This window comes from Ceratotherium simum, chromosome 27 (genome assembly GCF_057802395.1).
Source record: "Ceratotherium simum simum isolate JZ-2026a chromosome 27, ASM5780239v1, whole genome shotgun sequence".
NCBI lineage: Eukaryota > Metazoa > Chordata > Mammalia > Perissodactyla > Rhinocerotidae > Ceratotherium > Ceratotherium simum.
In genome coordinates this window covers 9443038-9467906 of record NC_141926.1, presented here as the reverse complement: position 1 = coordinate 9467906, position 24869 = coordinate 9443038, and the positions used below count along the sequence as shown (strand labels likewise).

The following is a 24869-nucleotide window of genomic DNA, read 5'->3' as shown; positions in this document are numbered from 1 at the left end:
GTCTGGCTCCGTCTCCCTCTGTGTCTGTGTCTTCTCTTCTGTCTCTTATAGTGACACTTGTTATTAGATTTAGGGCCCAGCCTAATCCAGCGTGATCTCATCTTGAGATCCTTAACTTAATTACATCTGCAAAGACTCTCTTCCCAAATACAGTCACATTCACAGGTTCTGAGGGTTAGGACAGGGAACAGATCTTTTTGGGGGCCACTATTCAACCCATGACAGGCATTTTTGGCGTCATTTTCAGCTCTCAAAATTCAAAACAGAAATAGAAATTATGCTCGAGGCCAAGGTTTACTTTCCTCCTAGAGGCTGGCTCGTAGCCATGGCTATGCCTCCAGGAGGAATTCCAGAGGAACCAGGAAGGCCACCTACTCCTCTGGATAGCATATTGATGGAATTAGAATTTCCATCCCAAGAGGCCTTGGGAAACCATGGCCACTGTCTTGCAGCTAGGCACGGGGCACCCTAGTTTCAGAACAGCCTTAGTCCATGATGTTGGAGATGCCACAGCATAAAGGTGCAAGGGGCAGGGCCTCTGCCCCCAGGATCTTACAGCTTAGGGGACATCTCCTCCCTCCCCTGGCATCACCACCATATGCAGAGCCTTACTTGACAGCGCTCTGGCCTGGGGTCATTTCAGGCAGCTAATTAAGAACGACAGACTGGAAGGGGAGCTAGAGCAAACCGGAGAGCATTGTGACTAAGTCTCTAGGATTTCAGCTTGGATCCATACGTTGACCATCGCCATGGGTCATAGAAAAAGCAAAGAAAAAAAAAATTCCATGTCCATATTTGTTTGGTCTCTATATCTAAGCCTCATCATTGCAGAGTCAGGGAGGGTCGGAGAAAATAAAATCTCTACCACTTCTGCCATTTGAGTCTAATATAAAATATTTGGAATAAACTGGCTTCACTGTAGCCAGATTTAAGAGGATTACAGATGGGTTTTAGGAATGTTATAAGAAATAAGAGGAAGTATAAAACACAAGATAAGAAAAAGGAGAAGTATGCGGTCTTATTCCTAGGGGCTTTACAGACGCTGCTAGGCATAGCTTTCAAAGTTGAAGAGATGAACAGCCTTTCTCTCGAAGAAAGAAGGGACCTCTTGGGAAATCCACAGGTGGGACCTCAGTTTGATCATATTGCATCTCTTTTGGGGCCATAAGCAAATTGGTTAACTGAGTCTCCCCTGAACGTTGGCCCACCTCCACTCCCATATGCAGCTGCACCCAGAGAACCTTCTGGAGGCTGCTGCCCCCTCCTCTCACAGTGGCCACGCTGAGCAATAGGAGACAGAACACCTGAGCTTGGGCCCCAGCTGAGCTCTCAAGATCTGTTTGCCCCACTTTCCCGCCGATGTCGACCTCCCACGGTTGTCGTGGGGGTAAAACGAGGCAACGTATGTGAAAAGGAGCTGGAAATAGAAACCGTGTATGTTTTCTTAAAAAGGCAAACCGCCGAAGGAGAAGCATCGTAAAGCCTGTCTCTTTCCTGCTACCTTTGTCCACGCTCTGTAGCATGGGGTCTTGTTCCTGCCAAGTGAGTCTGCTGAGGTGTAGATGTTAAGCCAGGGCGGAAAAGAGCTGCTCTCTGCACTGTCCCAGAGAGACCCTCCCCGCCCCCCTAGGTGGGATGGTTGTTGGGGGGCAGCTTCGTCCCTGGCTTCATCCCTAGGGGGTGTGGGGCCTGATGTCCGTTGCATTCCCACTTCCCAACCCCCATATGTACTGAGTGCCCAGGGAAAAATGAACTAATTTCTCATTCTGATTATAAAACTAATACCTCCTCATTGTTGGAAAGTTAGAAAATCAAGAAAAGAAAATGAAAATGACCTGTAACTGTATCAGTGTGATAATGAGAGTTAATATGCACTGAGCTGGTCACGCACATCTGCCACTGTTCTAAATCTTCACATGGGTTATCCTCACGACAACCGGGTGATGTAGAGACTATGATTAGTCTCTTGTTGTAAATGGGGAAACTGAGGCATGGGGGATTAGGAGCTTGTCCGAGATCACACAGTGAGTTGAGGTGTGTGTGTGTGTGTGTGTGTGTGTGCGCACACGCACTTTTTCCTCATTAGGATTATACTCTTTGCAGTTCTGAATCTTGCCTTTTGTTCATTTAACATTATATCACACACATTCCCCATAATATTACACATTCTTATTAATCCTCATGTTAATGGCTGCATAGTACTCCATAATTTATTTGCCCTTTTCCCTATTTTGGACAGTTAAGTCTCCCCTCCCTTTTCTCCTGAATTATAAGCAGGACTGCGATGAATCTCTTTGTACATGAGTCTTTGTTTGCGTTACTCATAATTCCCAGAGGATCCATGGGTACAAGCTGTCAAACTGCTTTCCAGAAGGACCACACCAATTCATGCTTCCATCAGCACGACAATGCCTCTCACCATAGATGAGCCAGCATCGCCTGTTGTCATTTCATTATTTTTTGAGATAAAACTCACCATTTTCAGTGGTTTTTAGTATATTTACAATGTTGTGCAACTGTCGCCTTTACCTAATCCCAGAACATTTTCTTCATTCCAAGAAGAAGCCTGGTACCCATTAGCAGTCACTCCCGGCCCCTCTCATCCTCCAGCCCCAAGCAACCACTAATCTGCTTTCTGTCTCTATGGATGTGCCTCTTCTGGACATTTCACATAAATGCAATCATGCAATATTTGTTTCTTTTTTAACATCTGCTGATTTGATGGATGGTATCTAGCTTTGAGTTCAACAAACAAGTTCAACATTGTTAATCATTTATGTTTATTCTTTGGTGAGCTGTTTGTTCATGTCTTTTGCCCGTATTGCTTTTAGGGTCTTAGTGTTTTTATCAATCTACATGAACTCTTTATATATTAAGGCTAATAACTCCTTGACTATCACATTGGCAGCAGTTTGTCTTCTGCACCAGACTATTTTGCTGCAGGTGTTAAAGTGGATGATAAAGAGGCACCCTGAACGTGAAAAGAAGCCACAAAAGGCGATGCAGAGCCCAGGGAGGGTTTGGATGGAGAGCAAGGAGGCTCTGCCTAGTGGTACATGATGGGGGCTGATTTTCTGTGTCTATGAGCCTCCAGTGCCAGCTAGTGCAGTCACAGACTCGGCCTCCTCCCCAAATCCTTGCTCAGGCAGCTGCTAGTTAGGGCCCTGGGGCCAGCTCTGCCTTGAGAAGCAGGAATGTTCTGTAGCTGCAGCTGGGCATCCAGGGGTGCCTTTTTAGACTTTCTCTAGCCTTCCCTCCCTGGAGAAGGTTAACTCGGGCTTTCTCCTCGCTGCTGCCCACCCCAAGCTTCTGGCACTTTTCTCACCCTCCAGCTTTCCCCCACTGCTCCCCTGCAGGCCCTGAGCGGGTATCAGTGTGGTTTATGGGCACACGGAGGCTTTGGGGGCGAGCTGCTGGGTCGCCCAGAGTTTGCACCCATGCGTAGAAGATGGGCCCATAGGCCTAATTTTCAGGAACTACACAGTTAAGCAGAGGTTTTTCCTACATGAGCAACAGAGGAAATTAATGGGCTCAAAGAAAACTGGGGTTAATGAGCAGAAAATATTAACGGCAATAGAGTAACAAACAGGTTCACTGTGAATACACACATGTTCCAGGGAACAGCAAATATAGGCAACAATTTGACGCTTAGTTGAATGCACTTAACTTACTATTTTGTTTAAATAAGTACATCACTCCCCCCGCCTTCCGCCTCCGCCTATTAAGGGTTTGGGGGATAATAACATAATAGTGGCATTTTGGAAACTTAAAAAGCAAATCCAAATTGATCACTCTGCCAGGTGCAAATGTTGTTCAGGGGCTAATTGTTTCCCCCAGTGAAAGCAGTGACTATTAAATTAGAGTTCTTAACGGAGGAGGGAGGGATTGCTCTGTGGACCCCTCGAAAGGCTTGACAAACATCTTATCTTGCATGCGCGTGCGTGCGTGTCTGTGCGCAGGCACGCACCTCGCGCAAGAATGCACCTTCCTGCGGGGAAAGCACACTTGCTTTGTCAAGTTCTCCAAGGTGTCATTGACCCCAGAAAGGTCCAGAACCAGGGCTATAGTTCATCAATGGGGGCAGCGTCGCCAAAGGTGGGGCCTGCTAATTGTCCCTCGGGATTCGTGTCACCTTGTGCTTGCAGTGCTGGTGAAGGGTCAGGTCACCACCAAGTACTACCGGCTGCTGTCCAAGCTGGGCGGCTGGGTGTGGGTGCAGAGCTACGCCACCGTCGTGCACAACAGCCGCTCGTCCCGGCCCCACTGCATCGTGAGTGTCAATTATGTCCTCACGTAAGTCAGACGTATTTGTTTCTCTCCTTCTCCCCTGTCCCTCCTCAGATGGCTCAGATAAGCTCCATCACGCTCTCTCTTTCTGGAACTGTTCATTTGTCTCCTGTTTTGGTTTTATTTGAACAGTCTGGTCGTTTGGGAAGGTCCAGACTGTTTCTGTGCTGACATTGAGGGCCAGGTGCTAGGCTGCGGTGGGAACACAGGAAGAGAGGGGCATAGCTTAGGATTGGATTGGACAGCCCAGGTGAGGGGTGTGGGTGGGCAGAGGGCGAGCGGGGCCTGCCCCCCACCTTGAGCAGGTAGAAATGGGATACATGGCTCCGACTAGGAATACAAACTTATGCTCTCCCACAAACATTTGGGTCATCTTGTGTACTCCATTTGGGACAGCGGATATCTCCCATTTTTTCCCTTGTCTTCCTATATAGCCTCTTGCAAATGATGGTGACTGTTTGGCCCCTTTAAAACCCCAGAAGGTCAATTTCAGTCGCAAATACTTTTAAGACCAATAGAAGCAACAGGACCTAAGTCTACCTGGGACCATATATTACTCTCCACCCACCATGGCTATTGTATGTTAAATCACCTTGCACCCAGCTCTGGCCCTCAACTTGAGATCCTTGCACTTCCCCCACCCCCACCCTGAACAGGTTCTCATGTGCCTTCTACTGCAGTGAGAATTTAGGCTCTCAGTTCTTTCACAGAATGATTGCCAGGACTCTGGCTTTTGTTTTTAGAAGTGGAGTGATTTTAACAAAACTGTAGGGGAGAAAGCATTTTAGCTTTCTTAATGATTCTTCCTGAGCAAACAGGTGTGGGCTGGTACTTTGGGTGACTTCCCCTCCCATGAATGTGACCCTGCCTAGTTGGCTCTTTAGGGCAGAAATGAGCCCCTAGAAGCCAGGCTCTTGGACCCTCAAAAGTTCTCCCACCCACGCTGGATGCTAAATAGAGAAGCAGCCAGGCCACAGATACTCATTGATCAATAGTGTGTCTTTCCTTTTTGCCCTGACACCCTTCCTGTGGCCCATGGCATCCCCAGGAAGTGTGTTTGGGGCCTTATGGGACCGGAGAGAGCTGCCCCAGCCTCCCTCGATCCTGCCAAATAGCACTCACCTAACTCAGCATTTCCTGAGGTCTCTGAGCCCCGGGGCTGTGGAGTGGCTTTTATGATGAGGGTGAGCCGTCCTTTTCTCAAACCCCACCCACATCCGAGCTCCGTGAAATGATACACTGAACGAACCCGCTCAGGGGATGGTGCCAGGGAAGCCAGTCTCCACCACAGCCCGCTGGACATGACTTGTCCCACTCTTGCTTCTCAGGGATATTGAATACAAGGAACTACAGTTGTCCCTGGACCAGGTGTCCACATCCAAGTCCCAGGACTCCTGGAGGACCGCCTTGTCTACCTCACAAGAAACTAGGAAATTAGCTAAACCCAAAAATACGAAGATGAAGACAAAGCTGAGAACAAACCCTTACCCCCCACAGGTAACACACATGTCCTGCAGGGGCGGGCGTGGCTGACATCTGTCCGGGGGTTCAGGACGCCCGGGCACTTTAAGGAATGACGAGCCTCTGATTGCCTAGCAGGGGTCTCCCTGCCTGGAAGATTCCCTGTGGAGTGAAGCAAAGTCCCTCTGGCATGTCTTACCCACGCGACATCCGGGCATAGCTGACATCGGGGTGGACCAGTCGGATTTAGGAAAAAGAAGACTAAATTGGGAAAGCTAAAGTCCATATAAATGCGGATCAGAACACCGGTGCATTGTGTTTCTACAGCACTTTTTTTTAAATGAAAACCTTCCCTGTTTTTTTTCTTCTTTTTTTAAGTAGTTTGCAAGCTCTCAGAAATAGGAAGTGGCTACGTCTATCTGGTGTGTTGTGAGCTTGGGGTGGAGAGATCTCTTTCCACCCAGGGTGTGGGTCACTGGGGTACCGTTTGCCATGCACCTGTCCCCAGTGGGACCTCGCAGTGGTGCCCGGGGTGGGTCCAGCCCTGGGATGCGGTTGGGCACCATAGGATCAGATCTTGTGAGCCTGGAAGGCAGTTTACCACGGGCCCCTTCACCCGTCTTCTCTGCCCTGCAGCAGTACAGCTCGTTCCAAATGGACAAACTGGAATGCGGCCAGCTCGGAAACTGGAGAGCCAGCCCCCCGGCGAGCGCTCCGGCTCCCCCAGAACAGCAGCTCCATTCAGAAGGCGGCGACCTTCTGTACGCTCCGTCCTACAGCCTGCCCTTCTCCTACCATTATGGACACTTCCCTCTAGACTCTCACGTCTTCAGCAGCAAAAAGCCCATGTTGCCGGCCAAATTCGGGCAGCCCCAAGGATCCCCGTGTGAGGTGGCACGCTTTTTCCTGAGCACGCTACCAACCAGCGGCGAATGCCAGTGGCATTATGCCAACCCCCTAGTGCCTAGCAGCCCGTCTCCAGCTAAAAGTCTTTCTGAGCCGCCGGTGAACACTGCTCGGCACAGCCTCGTGCCAAACTACGAAGGTGGGTCATGTTTGCACGGGGGGAGGAGGCAGGACTGTGAACAGCGGTGGTGGCGGCGGTGGGTGGCAGATGGAAAAAGGATCCTCACGCTTTGGGCAAACTTTTCCTTTTTCTACTTCTAAGTAGGAATTGCTATACTTTCCTGCTCTCAGTGCGAGTGCTTCAGCAGACTGATTCAAGTTGGTTGACCGAGTCCGTGTGCCTCGTGGGCACTGGTGACAGTATAAAGGGCAGAGGAAATGGGTGTTCGCCACCCTCCATAAAAATCCTGGCCTTGCTTGCTCCCCAAAAGGCAGACAAAGTGGTTTTCAAAACCAGCTCCCAGGTACTGAGAATGCCCCGGCTGCATTTATTTCACAAGATTACTTTCACTCCACCCGAAAATGAATATGGGAGGCTATTGGTTTTCTTCCCACGCCAGTTTTCAAAGTGGGGAGAACTGTGGTGGAAATTCATGGGCTCAGGGACAGAAATGCCACTCACCCACCCAGGCAAATAACATATCCTCCCAGGACTCAGTTTCTTCATCTGTCAAATGGAGTCATAAGCCATGGGCTAGGCCTACCCCAGGGCTTGGCACACCGTAGGTGCCTGCCCATTACATGCTAGTTCAACAGAGACAGGAAGGGCCCCTCAGCCAGCTCTTTCTGGTGGCAGGCAAGCAGAGGTCCTCTGTGGAGGTGCCACCAGCTGCCCCAGGCCCAGACAGACCCCTGTTTGCTCACTGGACCAACCCCAGGCAGAAGGTGTGGGTTGAGGGTTAGCTGCAAGAGGTGTATTCCTGTTTTACCCAGACCTAACTCCTGCTCAGAGTGTAGATCAAGATGGTGCAAATGTCCTGCAGGGGCCACCAAATGCCAGGTAAATGTTACGTGCCCCAGAAAAGAGTCACCCACTTAAAGAAGAGAGCTGCCTGGAGTCTCCCCTTCCCGCCTCTTTCTTTCTCTCTTTGGAGGCAGGTAGGGCTCTACTCCTCCTCAGGCTGCTTTGGGAATCTCTTGCTCTATGCTGTGACCCAGTCTTTACAAGGCTGTGAGATACATTTTGTCTCCAAATATGAGTAGAGGGATAGAGCATGGGGGAAATCTAACCCTCTCGGAGATTGCCAGGACATGTTTCTCAAAAGCAGCTAACTTAAGACAAGAGCAGACCAGGGGCCCCAGCAGTGCAGCCCTGCCCTTTGGCCTGGATCTGTCCCAGCAGCCACTGATTCCTCAGATTTGGATTCCCAACACCCATAGTGCAATGGATCCCTCAAATAACCAAGGAATGAATTTCCCCAAACAGCCAAGGAAAGACAAAAGGTTTTGATAACGCTGAAAACATTATCCACTTAAGATTGACTTGAAACATTTATTTTTCTTTGTGTCTGGAAGTTAGCCAATGATATAACACACGGTATTTGATTTTTTTTTTAATTGCCATTTTGAAAGTGAAAGAGGTTAATAACACCTCCTTAGTCACACACGGGGAAAAATGGACCCAAGGTGCTAATCTGGGGCAATTTGTGATCCACTTCTTTAGTCTTTTTGGTATTAAAGGAAGACAAAGGTCTTAAGGTAAAAAAACCATAGGGAGCTAATTGATTGCAGGCATCTAATTAGTGAGGGTGGTTATTACTTTCATTATGACAATACTAAAGGGGCAGGGTGATTATACTCCACCCAAAATAGATCAGGGCCGACTGTGGCCACCTAACACTACGCCCGTGGAAGCCTCTAGACCAACGCTGTCCAGTATGGTAGCCACTAGCCAGGTGTGGCTATTGAGCACTGAAATGTGGCTAGTGCGATGAGATGTCCTTTAAGTGCCTGCACTGCATTTCGAAGAAACAAGGAACAAAATATCTCAATAATTTTAAAATATTGATTACACACTGAAATAATATTTTGGACATGTTGCATTCAATTAAGTGTATTATTCACATCACTTCCACCTGTTCCTCTTCACTCTTTAATGCGGCTACTAGAACATTCCAAATTGCATCTTGCCATTGGACAGCGCGGGCCTGGGACGCACGAGGGGCAGGGGGATGGCGGCTCCGTGGGTGGAGCGCGCGGGCGGCGCAGGTTGCTGGGGGCCGAAGGGTGGTGGCGGTTCCCAGGCCCCCCGGGTTGGTGTGGCGTTGGGCATGTCCCCTTCCTGCCCCGCGCGCGGGCGTCTAACCTGTCGCCTGTCCCCGCAGCGCCCGCCGCCGCCGCGCGCAGGTTCGGCGAGGACACCGCGCCGCCGCCGCCGCCGCCGCCGAGCTTCCCGAGCTGCGGCCACTACCGCGAGGAGCCCGCGCTGGGCCCGGCCAAGGCCGCCCGCCAGGCCGCCCGGGACGGGGCGCGGCTGGCGCTGGCCCGCGCGGCGCCCGAGTGCTGCGCGCCGCCGGCCCCGAGCCCCGGGCGCGCCGGCGCAGCTGCCCTTCGTGCTGCTCAACTACCACCGCGTGCTGGCCCGGCGCGGGCCGCTGGGGCGCCGCGCCCGCCGCGCCCGCCCTCGCCCGCGGCCCCGCCGGCGTCCCCGAGGCGGCGGCCGGCGCGCTGCGGCCCCGGCCCCCCGGCCCCGCCGCCGCCTCGCCGCCGGGCGCGCCCCTCCCGCACTACCTGGGCGCCTCGGTCATCATCACCAACGGCAGGTGACCCGCCGGGGCCGGACCGCGGGGTCCCGGGGCCGTCCCGCCGCGCGCAGGGCTGCCCGCACGGAGAAGCCATAGGCCAGGCCTCTTGGGCTCCTGTTTTCCCAAGTCCAGCCGACTGGAGAGGGGCGAGCTGTATATGCACGATTTAAATTAATTTATACAGAGACAACTATTTTAATAGAACTCCGAAGCCAACGTTTAGATTTTTACCGTAGAAACCATAAACGCCGCTGTGGAGGGCTGAGACACGGCGATGCTGGGGGACACGACCGCCAGACCTTTGTTCTCCAAGAGCCAGGTTTCTGAAAGGGCAGAGCTGGGCGTCCCCCACTTCCCACGTGTGACCTCAGACTACCCCGTCTTTGGGATAGTTTCCTCACCTTGAAATCAGGCTCGCGCCCCTTGCCTTGTCCCCGATGCTCAGTAACAGGCCTACCGGGGGATTGAAGGGGTTTCCACTCCACAAATATCCTCCACTTGAAGGAGGGAACCCCACCCTGAAGTAGTCAGCTATGCCAGGGGGATGGCAGACCTCCTGGATTGAGCGCCCTTTTAGATTCTGAAGTCAAGGCAGATGTGATGAGTTACGTCCCATGAACAGACAACTCCCCTGTCTTTAAAAGTCATTCATGAATCTCATTAAAAGTTGTTTTTAATTTAACCCTTTCTTCAATACAGAAAACAAGCCAAGACCAAGGGGGTGGACGTGGTTGTGCTTCACAAGTACATTTACAAGCTCTTACTTCCTCCTAACCTATGAACTCTTGATAACACCAAAAATAGCACCTTCAGAATATATTGAATAGGCATTAAATGCAAAAAATATATATATAGCCAGATATTTTATGAAAATGATGTGGATGAGTTAGGCGCCCAATGCGATTGGCTACCCCTGTCAAGTTTGATTACAAGGCAAAATTCCCCTGGCCCACACAGACCTGTAATTCTCTAGGCTCGTGTTTGCTACAAGTAGTGCTAATAAGTTAGTTAAAATGCATGTGCAATATGGAAAATTGTCAATGGACTGCGCCTCGTGGAAGAAAACCTGCTAAAGGGATGTAATGAAAATGATGTGTACATTTTCTTCAGCATTTTCTGCATTTTATACCTAGCAAGAAAACTCCGTATGAACGTGTCATGTGTGTAACAGGTAAACAGATCTTTTTATAAAGCGCCAGCAGTGTTTTAAAAATAAACCTCCATTAATTTTTATTTTTATATTTTTGCCTCAAGATTTCACCATTTGAAAATCCTATCATGGCTCTGAAGCGGATCGATGCATGGCACCACCGTCTTTCAATTTGCTCCACACTATAAACACTCCATCATTCTGCCGCTTTTTCAAAAATGGTTTACTTTCAGGAAGCTCCACCTTTCTGAGTGGAAAGGCTTTTCACAAATGTTTTTAACTCATCGTTCTAGAATCAAAGTGCACCTACATCGACTGTTCTCAAAATGTGAAACGATCCGTTGCCAAGCCAGTGTCATATGAGGACCTGACCCGTGCCCTCGCGTGGTATCAGTTGCCTTATGGTACAATTTGCAAATTTAGGCACATGCGCCGTGCAGCGAAGGGGCTGGGTCATAAGAATCGGATGCATACACCTCTATACTGCACATAGCTATACCTCATTAGCAGCTGTTTGAATGTGTACACACAAAATAAGCCTGGGGTATTATTTTTTATGCTCACGAGTCTCGCAATTAAACCATGATTTCTGGAAAGTGCAGGTTTCATGAGCAGGAGATATCGACTGTCGTTTTTCAATAAAGTACCGCAAAATGCTTTTGTGTCTACCTTGTTATTAACCATTAAGGGCCGTATTCAGTAAATACAAATCCAGAAGGCTTTCAGAGCAGTTTAAGATCCAAGGTTACCGTGTTTACCGTTATAAATTTACAAATGATAACGTAACTAGGCTTAACACGAGTGTGTATGTACTGGCAAAATGTGTACTAGAGAAAACTTCCTTGTTTAAAAAAAAATCACAGTTTTCATAGCCTAGAACGTGAAGGAAGATTCCTACACAAGCCGGCTTCCAGACGGCCAGCCGCTCAATGCAAAGTTAACAGGAGTTACTATGGTAACCTAATATTGTTACCTCCATCTTTAAGACGCTGCACATTCAAGCTGGGGACGTCGTTTCTCGACTTCTGTGAGGCTCTGGCAGGGGAAGAGGTAGCATTTTTAATAAATATGCCTCCCTTTCACAAAAAAAGAAGAAAAAAATTGTAGTGAGTCCTAACATGTTGACAAAAATGCCAGATCAAATGGATTTGAGAAATAAGCCCAGTTCAAGACTGGCTAGGCCTTCCATGGGGCCTCCCAGGGAAAGGAATTCCTTTATGTTCACGGAAGCCCTTTCTAGAAAAGCCATTCCATTCATACCTTTGTAGAGAAGTGAACAGGGTGTGAAGGGCTGTTCAGAGCCCACTCCCTGAACCCCCACCTCTTTTGTCCTTTTAAAGTCCTATGGGCCACCCCTTCCTCCCTTGCACCCTAACCCTAAGGGTGGGAGAGGTTTATACGGTCAATCCTGTATAAAGTCCACCTGAAGTTGTAATTGATTGTAAGACAGTTAAGGTAGACTGTGGGGCTGCCATGGATAAAATGCAATAAAAAGAACATCTTCAAATTAACGCCAGAAAATTACAGTAGCTTAAAATTGTAGTGAATCGTAGCCTGTGGGTTATCAAATGCATTATTCAAGCTGTTCCTAAACTTAAGTGTGATATCTAAGGTTAAAGTCTTGGGGGAAAAACTGTTGAGACAAAAGTCAAGCAGTTTTCACAAAAGAATAGGAAAAATTCTACAAGAACAAAAATCTGTTCTTATATTAAATTTGTTGTTACATTAAATTTATTTTCAAATTTAAAAACACATTAAATTATGATTAAATTTATTTCTCACTTCAGTTAAAAGGTTTTTTTTTTTTTACTTTTGGGTTTTGCTAACTTTCATTCTTTGGAGTAATACGATTTCTCTTTTGTATGATGCATAATACATTTGTCAAAAATACATCAAAAAGGAAAAAAAAAAGCACCCGGCTTCTTAATACTTAGAAATACATACATATTCCTTACTATGTAAAACTATTTATTTTGTAAAAATGTTTAAATATGAATAAAAATACTGTAACCAAAAGTAGTTGCCTATTTTTAAAAATGAAATTTGCGGTAAAAATAAGGAGGAGCCCAAACTATATAGAAAGTCTTAAAGTTTATTTTGGTAGACCTGCTTTTTATAGGCATTGGCTTAAAGCAACTGCTTTTCAGAGATGAATCTTTGAAAAGCTAAAAATGCAAAGGTTTACACTTTCTTTTATTTCAAATATGCATAGTAATTACCCAGGAATAAGGTTTCTCAGTTTTCTCCCTGTTAAAAGCAAACAAATCTACAGAATAAGCCTAAAATGCCTCCCTTTTGCATTCTCAAAGTGTTGGGCAAGGCTGGCTTCTCTCTCATTCCCAGACTCTAGGGTGGGGGGTGACTACGTAGGCCTTCCCGTGTCCCCATGTGTATATCTGGGGGGTGGGGGGTTGCAGGCTGCAGGCTTCCCCCACCTGGGCCTGTGCACCCACCCCTCGTCCGGCCACTTGCTCCCATGTCAGGCAGTCACAGTGCTGGACCAGCGAACCCCACCGACCACTTTACACCAAACACAAATCCTTCCTACTTTGCCCACGCCCTGAGAACACAGCCAGGATGCCCAGTGCCAAGGAGCACTGCTCTGGTGGGGAGCCACCGGAAGCCCAGCTGTTGCCGTGTCCTGTTTTAGGGGGCATTTTTCCAAGAGTTCCTCTGAAATCTGCTATCAGCCCAGAAGGGAGGATGTCTTGCCCCTTACATAACCTGATAGATGCTCAATGCACAGCCTCTAAACTGGGGGATAATTCAACATCCTGAAAGCACACGCCAATCTTGTGCTTAGTTTAGTTTAGTTGCTGTGTTTTAAAGACTAAGAAGAAAATGCAAGGTTTTCCATTAAGACTTGAAAGCTCCTTCAGATCACAGATTGCTGGGTGCATAAACTCCAAATCCAGGAGTGTAGTGTAGCAAGGAGATAGGTTTCCCTAATGCTAACAGCTGTAAGTAAAATGCCTTGATTCAGCTGTTCTATCCGAAGCAGAATTTCAAGTCTTTGGCAAAATCAGGTTTGTGAAAAATGCAGCATCTGCTTCTAGTCCATTCTGTCTCCCTTAAGACAACTGGATGTCAGCACAAGTAAGAACAGTCTTAAAAGCACAGAGGCAAAGCGATCCGCCCGGAACATCTCCATCTGCTTTGACATGGCCACACGTCATTAGTTTTAATTTACAGAAAGGAAATTAAATGATAACATTTTTTTCCCAAAGCAGAACTGTCTAGAATAGGACTTCAGCTTAAAACAAAACATGTTTTTCATTAAATAACCCCCCAAAGAAATTCAGAAAGTCTTGATGGCAGCTCTGAGAGATGACTTGCCTTATATTACAAAGTTTGAGAAATGAAACTTGCAACATTAGCCTGGAGATTTTTCTTCTCGATGATATTTTGCAGATGCCCTCTCAAGGGTGAGTCCATTTTGTAATTTTGGGGTGGTGTGGACTTTTATTTAAACTTGTCACTAATTCCACAGGAAGATTTAGGCATTTTGGAGGGTGATTTTTTTTTTTTTTTTTAGAAAAATAATTCTAATTGAAGGCTTATTTGCAAAAATTACTTTTGAAGTTCTTTTAAAGTTACATTTCCAAAAAACACATATTGGGTTGGTGTACTTAACTAAACACGTTATTTTTTTCCTTCCTATGGGGCTGCCTGTGCCTGGCTAAAGGTAGACAGATTTTATACTGAAAACCACAAGTTTCTAGAATTAGCCTGACTGGGTAAGAACTGGATAAAGATGGTGCTGGTGTACAATGAGGGGATTTTGTTCAAAGCTGAGAGCTCCATCAAGTTTTCTTTCCACTCATTTCAGTTGGGACTGGCAGGAAGAGAGAAAAGTGGACAAAAATGGGCCTTTTGAGGCTGAAAAGTAATGTCTATGATTCACAAGTTCAATAGAGATAGGAGTTACATGGAAAAAGCATGGAGTCCATCTGGAAATAGCAAGTGTGTATCAAAAGGCTTCCTTTCTTTTGTTTTTCCTCGGAGACAGGGCATCAGAGTTTGAACATCTTTTAAAACTTCATACACACACTCACTCACACACACACACACACACACACACACACACACACACACCCTCCCTCTTAAATGATCGCATTCAGTATCAACATTTTCTTTCTTGGCAATATAGGGAAAAGGGGCAAAAAATTAAGACTTACAAATAAAATGCCATGTACTTCTATATTCTGTGTACCGCACAGTCTGGCAGGAATGCTCCACATTTCAAAGCGAGCCTTAAACTGGCTTAAAAGCTCTAAATCCTCCCTTGCGTGTGGTGTGAGAGCGAGGCTTCATCTCCAGCTGTTAGAGCCAGATCATCCACCCCCACATCCAAGCAATGCCTAATCAACGCTTTAAGGATCTTGAACTTGATCCCATCACTTCAGAGTATGCAGTAAATTTAAACTTATGAAAGGAGAGCTCATAAATTAATGTCAAAGTAATTAACTGATTTCCTTGACAAAATCATTGTAAGCCGTACCAGCTAGACGCATCTCTGTAGCCATTCAGATGTTGTTATTGGACCACAAACCAGGCCGAGAGTAACTCTTAAGAGGTCTACCTTCTCTTTTCTTTGTTAACAAAAAAATAAAATGACGACTAAGTGCCGATGTAGGTTCCTGTAGGAAAACACCTCCCTGGATGCTTATAAACAGTGTTACCAAACCTCTAATTCACCACTAGCCTAGGCTGGAGAGCTTTTTTTGATTTCTTTTTTAATAGTCTAGGGATAAAGGTCTCCACTACTGGGAAAACATTTGAATTATTCCCTTGCTGTTTCCATGTGAAAACTTTTTTTTTTTTGGCCAATAAACACACATCTAAGCTCAAGAGGCAAGAACAATTTTACACCTATGGTGGGGCTTTACCTGAACTAAATCTTCCACTTGTCAACCCTCCACTCCAGAACATCTTCAAACACCAAATAAAATGACAGCAGACAGAACAAAATTAAAGAATTAAACAGATGAATTGGAGAGAGAAAAAATTTGCCTACAACTCTAAATTGGTTTTCCAAATCCATGGGCTAGGAAAGGTGGCAGGAATTGAACTGGAATGCTTCTGCACTTCCGTCAGCCCCAAGTCATCTCAGCTGCTGATCCCTATCCCACAGCCCAAGCATTGGGCCCAGGGAGCGAGGACCGCAGGCCCCAGGCTGTCTTCCCGGCGACAGGGCTACCGCTGTGTGGGGATGATGAGGTTTCTCAGCATGTCAAAGGAGTTGCCATCCGGATGCACAGTCACCACCTCGCCGCCCTCCTGGTGAACCAGAAGGAACCCAGAATCATCTAGGCCGACTATCGACACCATTGGCCCCTCAGTGCCTCCCAGCCGGACTTGCTGAGCGCTGAAAATGAAGAACAGCATACGGTCACTGGGAAATGGAATGCAGTGGCCCGAGACGATCAATTAAGTAATTATCCACTATGCAAAGGGATTTGGGGATTTGGGAGAGGGCTGGGGCTAGATGTGGTTAAAATGCTCTAACTTGCACTGCTCCTGCATGAATGGTTTTGAAAACCACTAGAATAACTAGGATGATGGAAAGTCCAATAGGGAGTTAGGAATTTCTTCTCTTATAAACGATGTTACTCCTCCTAATTCTGATCATCTGGGATGGTGATCTGACCACTTCCTCACCTTCTAGCACTTTTAAGAAACACCATACAACTCTCTTGGCTGAGACTGGGGAAAAAGAAGCTGACTTGAAAAGACAAGTTTTATTTTATAAAATAAAGTTGGGTAGCATCAACTATAAGTTAAACTCATTCTAATACTACTTCTTTTGAATATTTTCCAGCTGTGCTTCTTGAGTTACATCCTAGTTAACAATTTTTAAAGTACAGAACTCCCACCCCCCAAAATTTTTATTTTGAAGAATTTCAAGCTTACAGAAAAGTTGAAAAAATAGTACAATGAACCTCATATTCCCTTCAGTTATATTCACATCAACTGATAACATCTTCCATACTTGCTTTCTCTCTTCACACACACATACACACATATACACACACATGCATGCTTTTTTACTGACATTTAAAAATAAGGTGCAGGCAATCGTGACACTTCATACTTAAATACTTCAGTATGTATCTCCTAAGAATAAGAACAATCTCCTACAAAACCAGAATGCCATTATCACCCTCAAGAAATCTAATCTTGGGGCTGGCCCAGTGGCGTAGTGCTTAAGTTCATGTGCTCCGCTTCAGCGACCAGGGGTTCATGGGTTCAGATCCTGGGCGTGGACCTACACACTGCATATCAAGCCATGCTGTGGCAGGCATCCCACATATAAAGTAGAGGAAGATGGGCACAGATGTTAGCCTAGGTCCAATCTTCCTCAGCAAAAAAAAAAAAGGAGGACTGGCAACAGATATTAGCTCAGGGCTAATCTTCCTCACCAAAAAAAAAAAAAAAAGAAAAGAAAGAAATCTAATCTTGATACAATAACATTATCTAATTTACAGTCCATGTTCAAATTCCCCCACTGTCCCATTAATATCCTTTGTCACTACTTCCTCCCATCTAGGATCTAATTATGAATCACATACTGTATTTAACTGTCATGCCTCTTAAGTCTTCCTTAATCTCACACAATTCTCCCACCTTCTTTTCATTTTTTGTTTTTTAAGATATTATGAAGGGTAGAGGCCTCTGGGTATATGTTAGTGCTTCTCAAACTTTCCGTGCCAGAGAATACTCTGGAGCATTTGTTGAAACATGAACTGGGCCCCAGCCTCCGAGTTTTTGATTTAGGAGGTCCAGAGTCAGACTCAAGAATCTGCATTTCTAACAAATTCCCAAGTGAGGCTGCTGCTGCTGCCGCCTGGGGATCTCACTTTGAAAACCGTCGTTATCTAGAATGTTCTACAATTTACATCGTCTGTTTCCTCACATTAGATTCAGCTTAAACATACTGGGCAGGAAAACTCTCCAGTGATGCTGTGTCCTTCCCACTGCATCCCCCCAGCAGGCACAGGATGCCAGTCCCTCCCGGTACCCGTGATGTTAACTTGCTCAAGGTGGTGTCCCCCACCAGGCTTCTCCATCAGAAAGGTAAAAAATAATTATCTAGACTGGTGCTTAGTTTCTCGTTATAAGACACTGAACTATTAACATAATAAGGAATGTTAAAAGAGCGAAGATGAGCCAGCACTGACCTGTGTACCCAGTATTTATAATAAAGGGGAAGAATGCCATTGGGCCCTTTGTCCTGAAATGTATCAATCAGTTTCTCCAGCACGGTCACAGTTCTAGCGATGAGACAATCAGCTCTTAAGGGCTTCAGGTCTGCCCCGTGTTGCTTGTTGTACTCTGCGATGAGATCGTTGATGCATATGGTAGGGTTACTATTAGTCACGTTAAATCCACAGCCTGGACAAAAACCAACAAATAATTGAAAAACATGAGCAGTTCCACCTATTGATAGCAGCACACATTCCTCTCAACCACGGGGAAAAAGTTACAGCTTTTACTTTCAACTTCCGGCTTCCTCTTCCTCGTTCCAAATTGATTGTCTTGGCCATGAAAAGCGTGATATAGCTTTGAGACATCTTCCTTTTCATCTTTCATTTATTATCCTTGTCTGAGCTAGAACCATCCCAACCTTACCGCAAATAAGTTGGAAAAAGCAAGCCACGTGGGATTCAATGAAACAGAAGCTATGAATGGGACAAAACCTCTTAGAGTCGCTTCTGAAACGATGACGCCAAGAATTGTAACTCCACACTGAGCCCAATATAAAATAAAATCTCTTCTTTCTTTTCCTACTTGAATAACAGAACACATGCTTGAAGATAGAGAATTTTATTCAGGTCTTAAGGAGTAAACTCTGGATTCAGAGATTTCAAACCTTGCTGAAGGCGTAACCCAAGAACACATCTTTTAATATTTTATCCTTGGAAGTCTTCGGTGCTAGGGTTACGCTGTTGGCAAGGGGCCAACCCATGTTCAGTGGTTCTTTTACGGGCTCCTAAACCAAGGCTTCAGGAGAGTGAGTTAGCAGCAGTGGGGTCTGAATAGGCTTATCTCTGCTGTTACTTAACACCACCATCCTCTCTGGGAGAGGCTAGAGTATTCAGAGAAGCCAAACCTCAGTTTTCAGCAGGGCCCTGAATCAACCTCAAAGAAGTCTTCAATAAGAAATGAAACACTGCAAGAACTAGGCAGTAAGACTATTGTATCTTTAGTGCCTCTGAGAAAAAAAATTCCCCAAATACTCGCCTCAGATGGAACGATGACATTCACAATAACGGTATTCTTTTTTAAATGCTCTGAGCCATTTTCAGGGTGAAGGGAGGGACTGATTGGCCTCAGATTTTTTTTCCCCCAATATACTGGCTATTAAAATACAAAGCAATGTAAATTACATCTGGAAAAAAACAAGTAACTATAGCAACAGGGGCTATAGTTGTCCATTTGTTCATTCACTTGACAACATACACAATAGCTGAAGGACCTATGGAGTGTAAGGCATTAAATTACGTGTACATAGCGCTGAAAAATCTCCCTTGTATTGAGAAAATGCAATGTCTTGGGGAAAATAGCAACACTGACTACTGTCAACTTAGGCTGTGTCTTTCCAAGGACCAGAGAGCACTCCTGCAGGTGACTCAATCTTTCCCCAAAGATGCCCCATCACCCCCTACCACCTCCCATGGCCTTAAAAATTTAATAAAAGTTACGGATACTCCCCACAGGAAAATGTTTATTTCCCCTACACTGACAGAATTCCCTAGCTCCCTGAAGCCATCCCTAGGCCTTCTCAGTATCTGTGGGCCCTACTTAGAAATCTCTGCATCTGGCACAATTACTCATTTAAAGATGGGAAACAGAGCTCTGAGGATATGAAGCAGCTTGCCCAGAATAATATTGCCAGTGGGTTGCAGACCTGGAACATAAGCCTTGTGTTCTTTGGCTGGCACTTCCAACACACGGTTGCATGTTTTCAGTCTATTACTGATTTTTGAACACCAATCAAGTCCTCCTGGGCATTAGGGAAAAGCTGACGCTTGGATGCCCAGGGGCCTAAGAACTTCTGAAACTGCTCTGAATCCATTTCCTCGCCTGATACGGATGTGCTGAGATGAAACGGCCATTCTCTCTACCCTACCTTGACCAGCCTGGAGCTTCTTCTGAAGGTTAAAAAGAAGGCAACTCTTTCATGGCCTGGGAAGGTCAAATGAAGAATGCAGGACCAGCAGGAGACTCATCCTTGAAATTAACTTCCTTTTCTTATTACAAATTGGTACATTAAATGTTTATTTTCACCACTTCTAATTCAGTGAGAAGCAGGAGTGTGGAGAGGTATAAGAAAACGCCTATTTGATGTGAAACCTATTTGGTGGTTTCCATGGCCATAGATAGAATGCCAAACCCCTCGAAGTGCTTTTACCCAATCTGGCCTGTTTTGCATACATATTCTGTTCTATAACTCAAGACTCACAGAAAAAGTAATCCCAAATGATAATCCACTTCCCCCCATGTAGCCATGTATAAACCATTTTTATTTTTATTAATCTAAAAATGCTGGGGAAAAGGCTTTAAAAACTTACCAATAAGTATATAAAACGTTTCTCCCATAAGCGTAGAGTTAACCAGAACTCCACCAAGCTTCATAAGGTCACTGTAATAAATATCGTTGGGCCACTTCACTCGTAAGTTGATATCCTAAAGGAAAATCTGCATATTAATCAATCACAGGACACAGAGAGACCAGGTGAGGTCATCTAGGCAGAAGGAAGATGTGCAGAATACTCTCGAAACTAATGGAACATGAGGGCTCATCCTCTCTTCTCTTTCAGACAGCTGATCACTTCTTTGGGACAAGCCAGGTTGAAGTACCTCTTGGGGCTAGAAGGAGAGAGACCTAAAGAACATATGCGGCATAAATCCCAGCATTTTTCCCACCCCCATCATCATCAAAAACACTTTCTAAAGATGCCTATCTTGTGGATTAAGTCCATTACCTCACATCAAAACAACCGTCACCATGGAGAGTACCTATCACCTCATGGAGTACCCCTAGTGGGCAGGGAGAGACTAATACTCTCAGGGTTCTTTTCCCTTAAGGAGCTCATGCTTGAAAGACAAGATGGCCCTGAATTAACCTTTCATAAAAGGCAGGTAGAAATGTCCAGAGTAGAATGCTATGGAGATACAGGGGAGGAACTCGTTTAACTGAGTGATCAGAGAAGGCCTCGAAGAACTGCCAACAGTCAGCTTGGGTAACAGAAGTGGACTTGTCCTGGAGCCCACTGCCTCTCCATCCTGAAGGGTGTGCCCCAGTCACAGTGGAATGATCCAAGGGTGGACACTGCCTTGAGCTGGGCCACCCACACCCCATCTCTCGCCATGACTCTGAAGTTGGGACACACAGACTAGGGGAGACCCAGTAGGCACCAGAACTGGCAGGCCTCCTGGGTGTGGGGCTGGCAGCCAGGTGTGGGTAGAGGAAGCCCATCTGGACTCATGAGGCTGGAAGGAGACACTTAGCAAGATAAAACGGAGACCAGAGATGAGCTGATGGCCTCCGAGTCCCATGGGGCTGGCACGGCATGCAGCCCGGACTCAGCACTGGTCTGTATGTTACTTATACCACACCCGTGTGTTGGTGCTGGTGTCATCCCCATGTAACAAGAAGAAACTGCAGCTTAAAGACACTGCCTGGCTTGCCTGAGGTTACACCACTGGGAAGCGGCAGAGCTGGGATTCAAATCCAGGGCTTTCTGACACCAAGCCCCTGGGTGCTTAATACTATGCTGTGTAGCCTGCAGCTTCCCTGAAATCCCCTCGCTCCCGCCAACAGGCCTTCTTTGCACCCGGGCCAGTTAGAATACGTTTCTGTTCTTTAGAAGCTCACCGGCCCCGGCACAGCGTTCTGGGCTGAGAGAAGAAATGCAGGAGGACAGAAGAACAAAAGTTCAAATAAAACATGGGGGGTTCACCATGACCTGATCTGATAGGCTCCCTGGGTCTAGAATAGGGTTCTCAGTGAGGGGTGGCTTTTTGCCCCCCAGGGGACATCTGGCGATATTGGGCGACATTTCTGGTTGTCACAGCGTGAGGAAGTCCTACTGGCGTCTAGTGGGGAGAGGCCAGAGATGCTGCTCCACATCCTTTAATGCACAGGATGACCCTCCAGCCAAGATGTGGGGGCCCAGACGTCAATAGTGCTGAGGTTGAGAAATGCTGGTCCAGAAAAGCTGGACTTGGAGACTTTGGTCTTGGTCACTCTCCCAATTCCCCTCCTTTCTCCTCTCTTGCCTTCCCGTGTCCCACTGTGCCCAGCAGCAGCCCTGCCGGAGCTCAGAAGCAGCTCCTCCCCCACGGGGGCAGCCGCTGACTTCTGCGCTGGCCCTGCTCTCCGTTTCACTTCACGTTGTCAGAGCTGGTTAGTCCACGTTGCAGCTGATGCAATTCTGGGTTCTCAAGCAGGTAAACAAGGACATTTATTCCAAGACGAAGAGAAAGGCTACATGCTTATTTTTCATTGTCTCAATCATGTATTCAAACAGCTGCTGTGGGCCTCCCATGTAGAAAGCACTGTGCTAGGCTCTCTGGGGACCAAAATAAAACCGATTGTGCATTTAAAGAGCTGGTTCTTTTGTAGGAGATAGGACAGGAGCACACATAACTCTGCTTCTGAGCAATCCCTGGGAGACACCATCAAAGAGGCTTAGACATTTAAAATACCTTAACGTGTTATAGGAGGGAGAGTTTGTGGCTAGAAGGTTCCGGGAATGGCATTTGAGCTGGGCCTCCCAGGGCAAAGAGGACTTCAAGGTGCAGAGAAGGGAGCAGAAGCAGGAGTGTGTGGGTAGGAAGAGGGCTACAGGAGGCCAGCAGGACCTCGCAGACAGAAGACGCAGCAGGAAGAAGAGCAGGCAGCCCACCGGGGGTTCTGGAAGGAATGGCGAGTATTCTAGTGATGCTGCCTCTGGTCCAGGAGACTGGGAATGATTTGTGCACTGGCGGTGACATCTGGGCAAGGACAAGTCAGGGCCCAAGTGAAGGACATAAGAAAGGCGAACTCTATGCAACTGGGGCCTATTTCACCGATCCTATAGTTGTACTTGTACGCTAATTGGACTTTGTTAAAAATAGAGAGACTATGAGTTCTCCTAAAAGTTCTCAACACAGGGAAAAAAAAATTTTTTTTGTAACTATATGAGGCGATAGATGTTAACTAAACTTATTGTGGCAATCATTTCGCGGTATATGGAAGTCATTATGCTGTCCATCTTAAACTTATACTGTACTGTATAACTGTATCTCAGTAAAATAAAATAAGAATAAAACCAAAGTCATATCACACAAGTGAGGCTGAGCTGGACAACTGTGGAAACAGGATAGGAATTTTGCTGGGAGCCTATTAAGGAGAACGGGGGACACATGGCCTCGGGTGCACTTCTGGGGGCAAGCTTCCCACCTCCCATCCTGCTGCCCCCAGCGCCTTGTGCAGCCTTCACACACAGCGGGCACTCAAAGAATGCTCGCTAAATTACCAGGTCAAAATCAAAGCCATGAAAAAGCTAAGAAGACTAATTTTAATTTTAAATTTAAATTTATTTTCCTAAGACGAATTAACCTGTTGCTAGGGTTAGAAATCTTTTCCCCCATGACAGAACTTTATCTTCTCCATCGCCTTCTACAAAGCCAAATGCCCAGCTCAGGGGCTGCAGGCCAGGCCTGTGAAGGTCTGTGACAGTCCGATGCCCAAGCCCATCAGACACGGCCAGGATGCTGAGTGCCTGGTAATAAATGTCACATTTCAGCGTGCCAGCCGGTAACTTGACATCACACGGAAACACGTCCCCCAGTCCTATACACAGTGACTATGAGCATGTGGACGCGTTGGAGGGGCCTTACGGGGCAGTGGAGAGGCTGCTTCTGTGTTTAAACACTGATGATAGGCCTCCTTTAAGAGTCATGATCTTAGCATCTGGTTTCAGGAATTAATACAACAACTGTTTTTAGCCTGACAAAAGAGCTATAGGTGGGGGAGGCGGGGAGGAACCCCCTCTTTATAGCCATGTGAAATTCTTCCAGGAAAACTGAGGAGGGGGATATGGGAAGTGGAGGCCGGGTATGGGAGAAAAGGCTTCAGCCACTCTGTTAATCGCTCTCTCTTCTTTGTCTTCTTCATAACGGACACCAAAGCACCCGACAGCAACAATGAAGCAGGCACATGTCCCTACAGCCGGGACGGATGGCTCCAAACGAGCCTGCACGTTGAACTCGGACAGCTGCAGACAAAGGATGGCTCTGCTGAGCACGGACTGTGGTAAATGAAGGTAGGAGGTGAGAAGGCTTTTTGAGTCTATAAAATAAGCCTTTTCACCAGAAAACACAGACAAATAGCCCCACCATCCAGGCCAATGTGCTTCAATTAAAAAAAAAAAGGCTTGCCCTTATTAGGATGTTTGAGAAATCTGACGACAGGACAGAAAGGGAATTCTGGGGAATAAACGCATTCCAGCGAGGCTGAAGCAGCTAGAAAACCTGACGGTGCTTTTCAAACTCCAGGAGCACTCTGCTGCCAGCTTTGCAAAGAGCAGCCTGAGGCTCTCCACACAGCAAGCATTCAGAGGGGTACTACAGACAAACCTGAGCTGAGGTGTGCACGCACAGTGGGGACGTAATGGTGACGAAACTGCACATACCTGATACTCAGGAATGGACCTGACCGCCTCCACGACAGCCAGGGACATCAGATGCTGGACAAATGGAATCCTCTGTCCCAGCTGGGATCTCAGCGGGATGGAGATGAGCAGGGTAGAAAGAGCGCATCCCACGGGGCTCAGCCAAGCGTTCCTTCCCCGCCCTGGAACACAGGCCCCGTCAGGAAACCCCCACTTTGCCACATGGACGGACTCAGATTCACGCTGTGCCAGAAAACGTGCTGAGGACTCAGCACCACACACTGAAGACAAGACGTGTCCCACTTGAATAAACCTGGACTGATAAGGACGCTCGGATATTCTGGGGTTAACTCGGTGAAGCTTTTAAAATCTGAAGCTCTGATGTTGAACAAGTCTCTGATAATTAGCATAATGTTCTGCCTCTTTGAGCATAATTTATGCGCTGATGATTCAAAGTCTTACAGTGTCTGAACATCACTCTTGGCTTAATTCTCACCATATGGTAATGCAGGCAAAAGCAGAGACAGTGGGAAAACTGGACCGAATCTATACTGGTCCAGGAGGGGTCCTGGAAGCCACTTGTTAGAAGTGATCCCTATTGTGGTGATGGTCCCACAACCCTGAAAATATATTAAAAGCCACAGGATCGTACACTTG

The 24869-nt window shown here is 46.7% G+C and overlaps 2 protein-coding genes across 8 annotated transcripts in view; one reads left to right on the top strand and one right to left on the bottom strand.

The window, feature by feature from the left end:
• SIM2 (SIM bHLH transcription factor 2) overlaps nt 1–9420 on the top strand; it is a 47616-nt gene extending 38196 nt beyond the window's left edge. The window contains 6 exon segments of the mRNA XM_087418107.1: nt 4146–4293; nt 5616–5784; nt 6385–6793; nt 8979–9168; nt 9170–9250; nt 9252–9420. Of these exon segments, the coding sequence (XP_087274233.1) occupies nt 4146–4293; nt 5616–5784; nt 6385–6793; nt 8979–9168; nt 9170–9250; nt 9252–9420 (1166 nt within the window).
• Nucleotides 9421–12620: 3200 nt separating this feature from the next.
• HLCS (holocarboxylase synthetase) overlaps nt 12621–24869 on the bottom strand; it is a 213346-nt gene continuing 201097 nt past the window's right edge. For all 7 annotated transcript variants that reach the window (XM_087418103.1, XM_087418106.1, XM_087418100.1 and 4 more), the window contains 4 exons: nt 24234–24394; nt 20124–20238; nt 17730–17943; nt 12621–15916 (listed from right to left, as the gene is read on the bottom strand). In XM_087418103.1, coding sequence (XP_087274229.1) covers nt 15745–15916; nt 17730–17943; nt 20124–20238; nt 24234–24394 — 662 coding nt within the window. In that variant the 3' untranslated portion in view covers nt 12621–15744. The remainder of the gene's footprint in view (nt 15917–17729; nt 17944–20123; nt 20239–24233; nt 24395–24869) is intronic.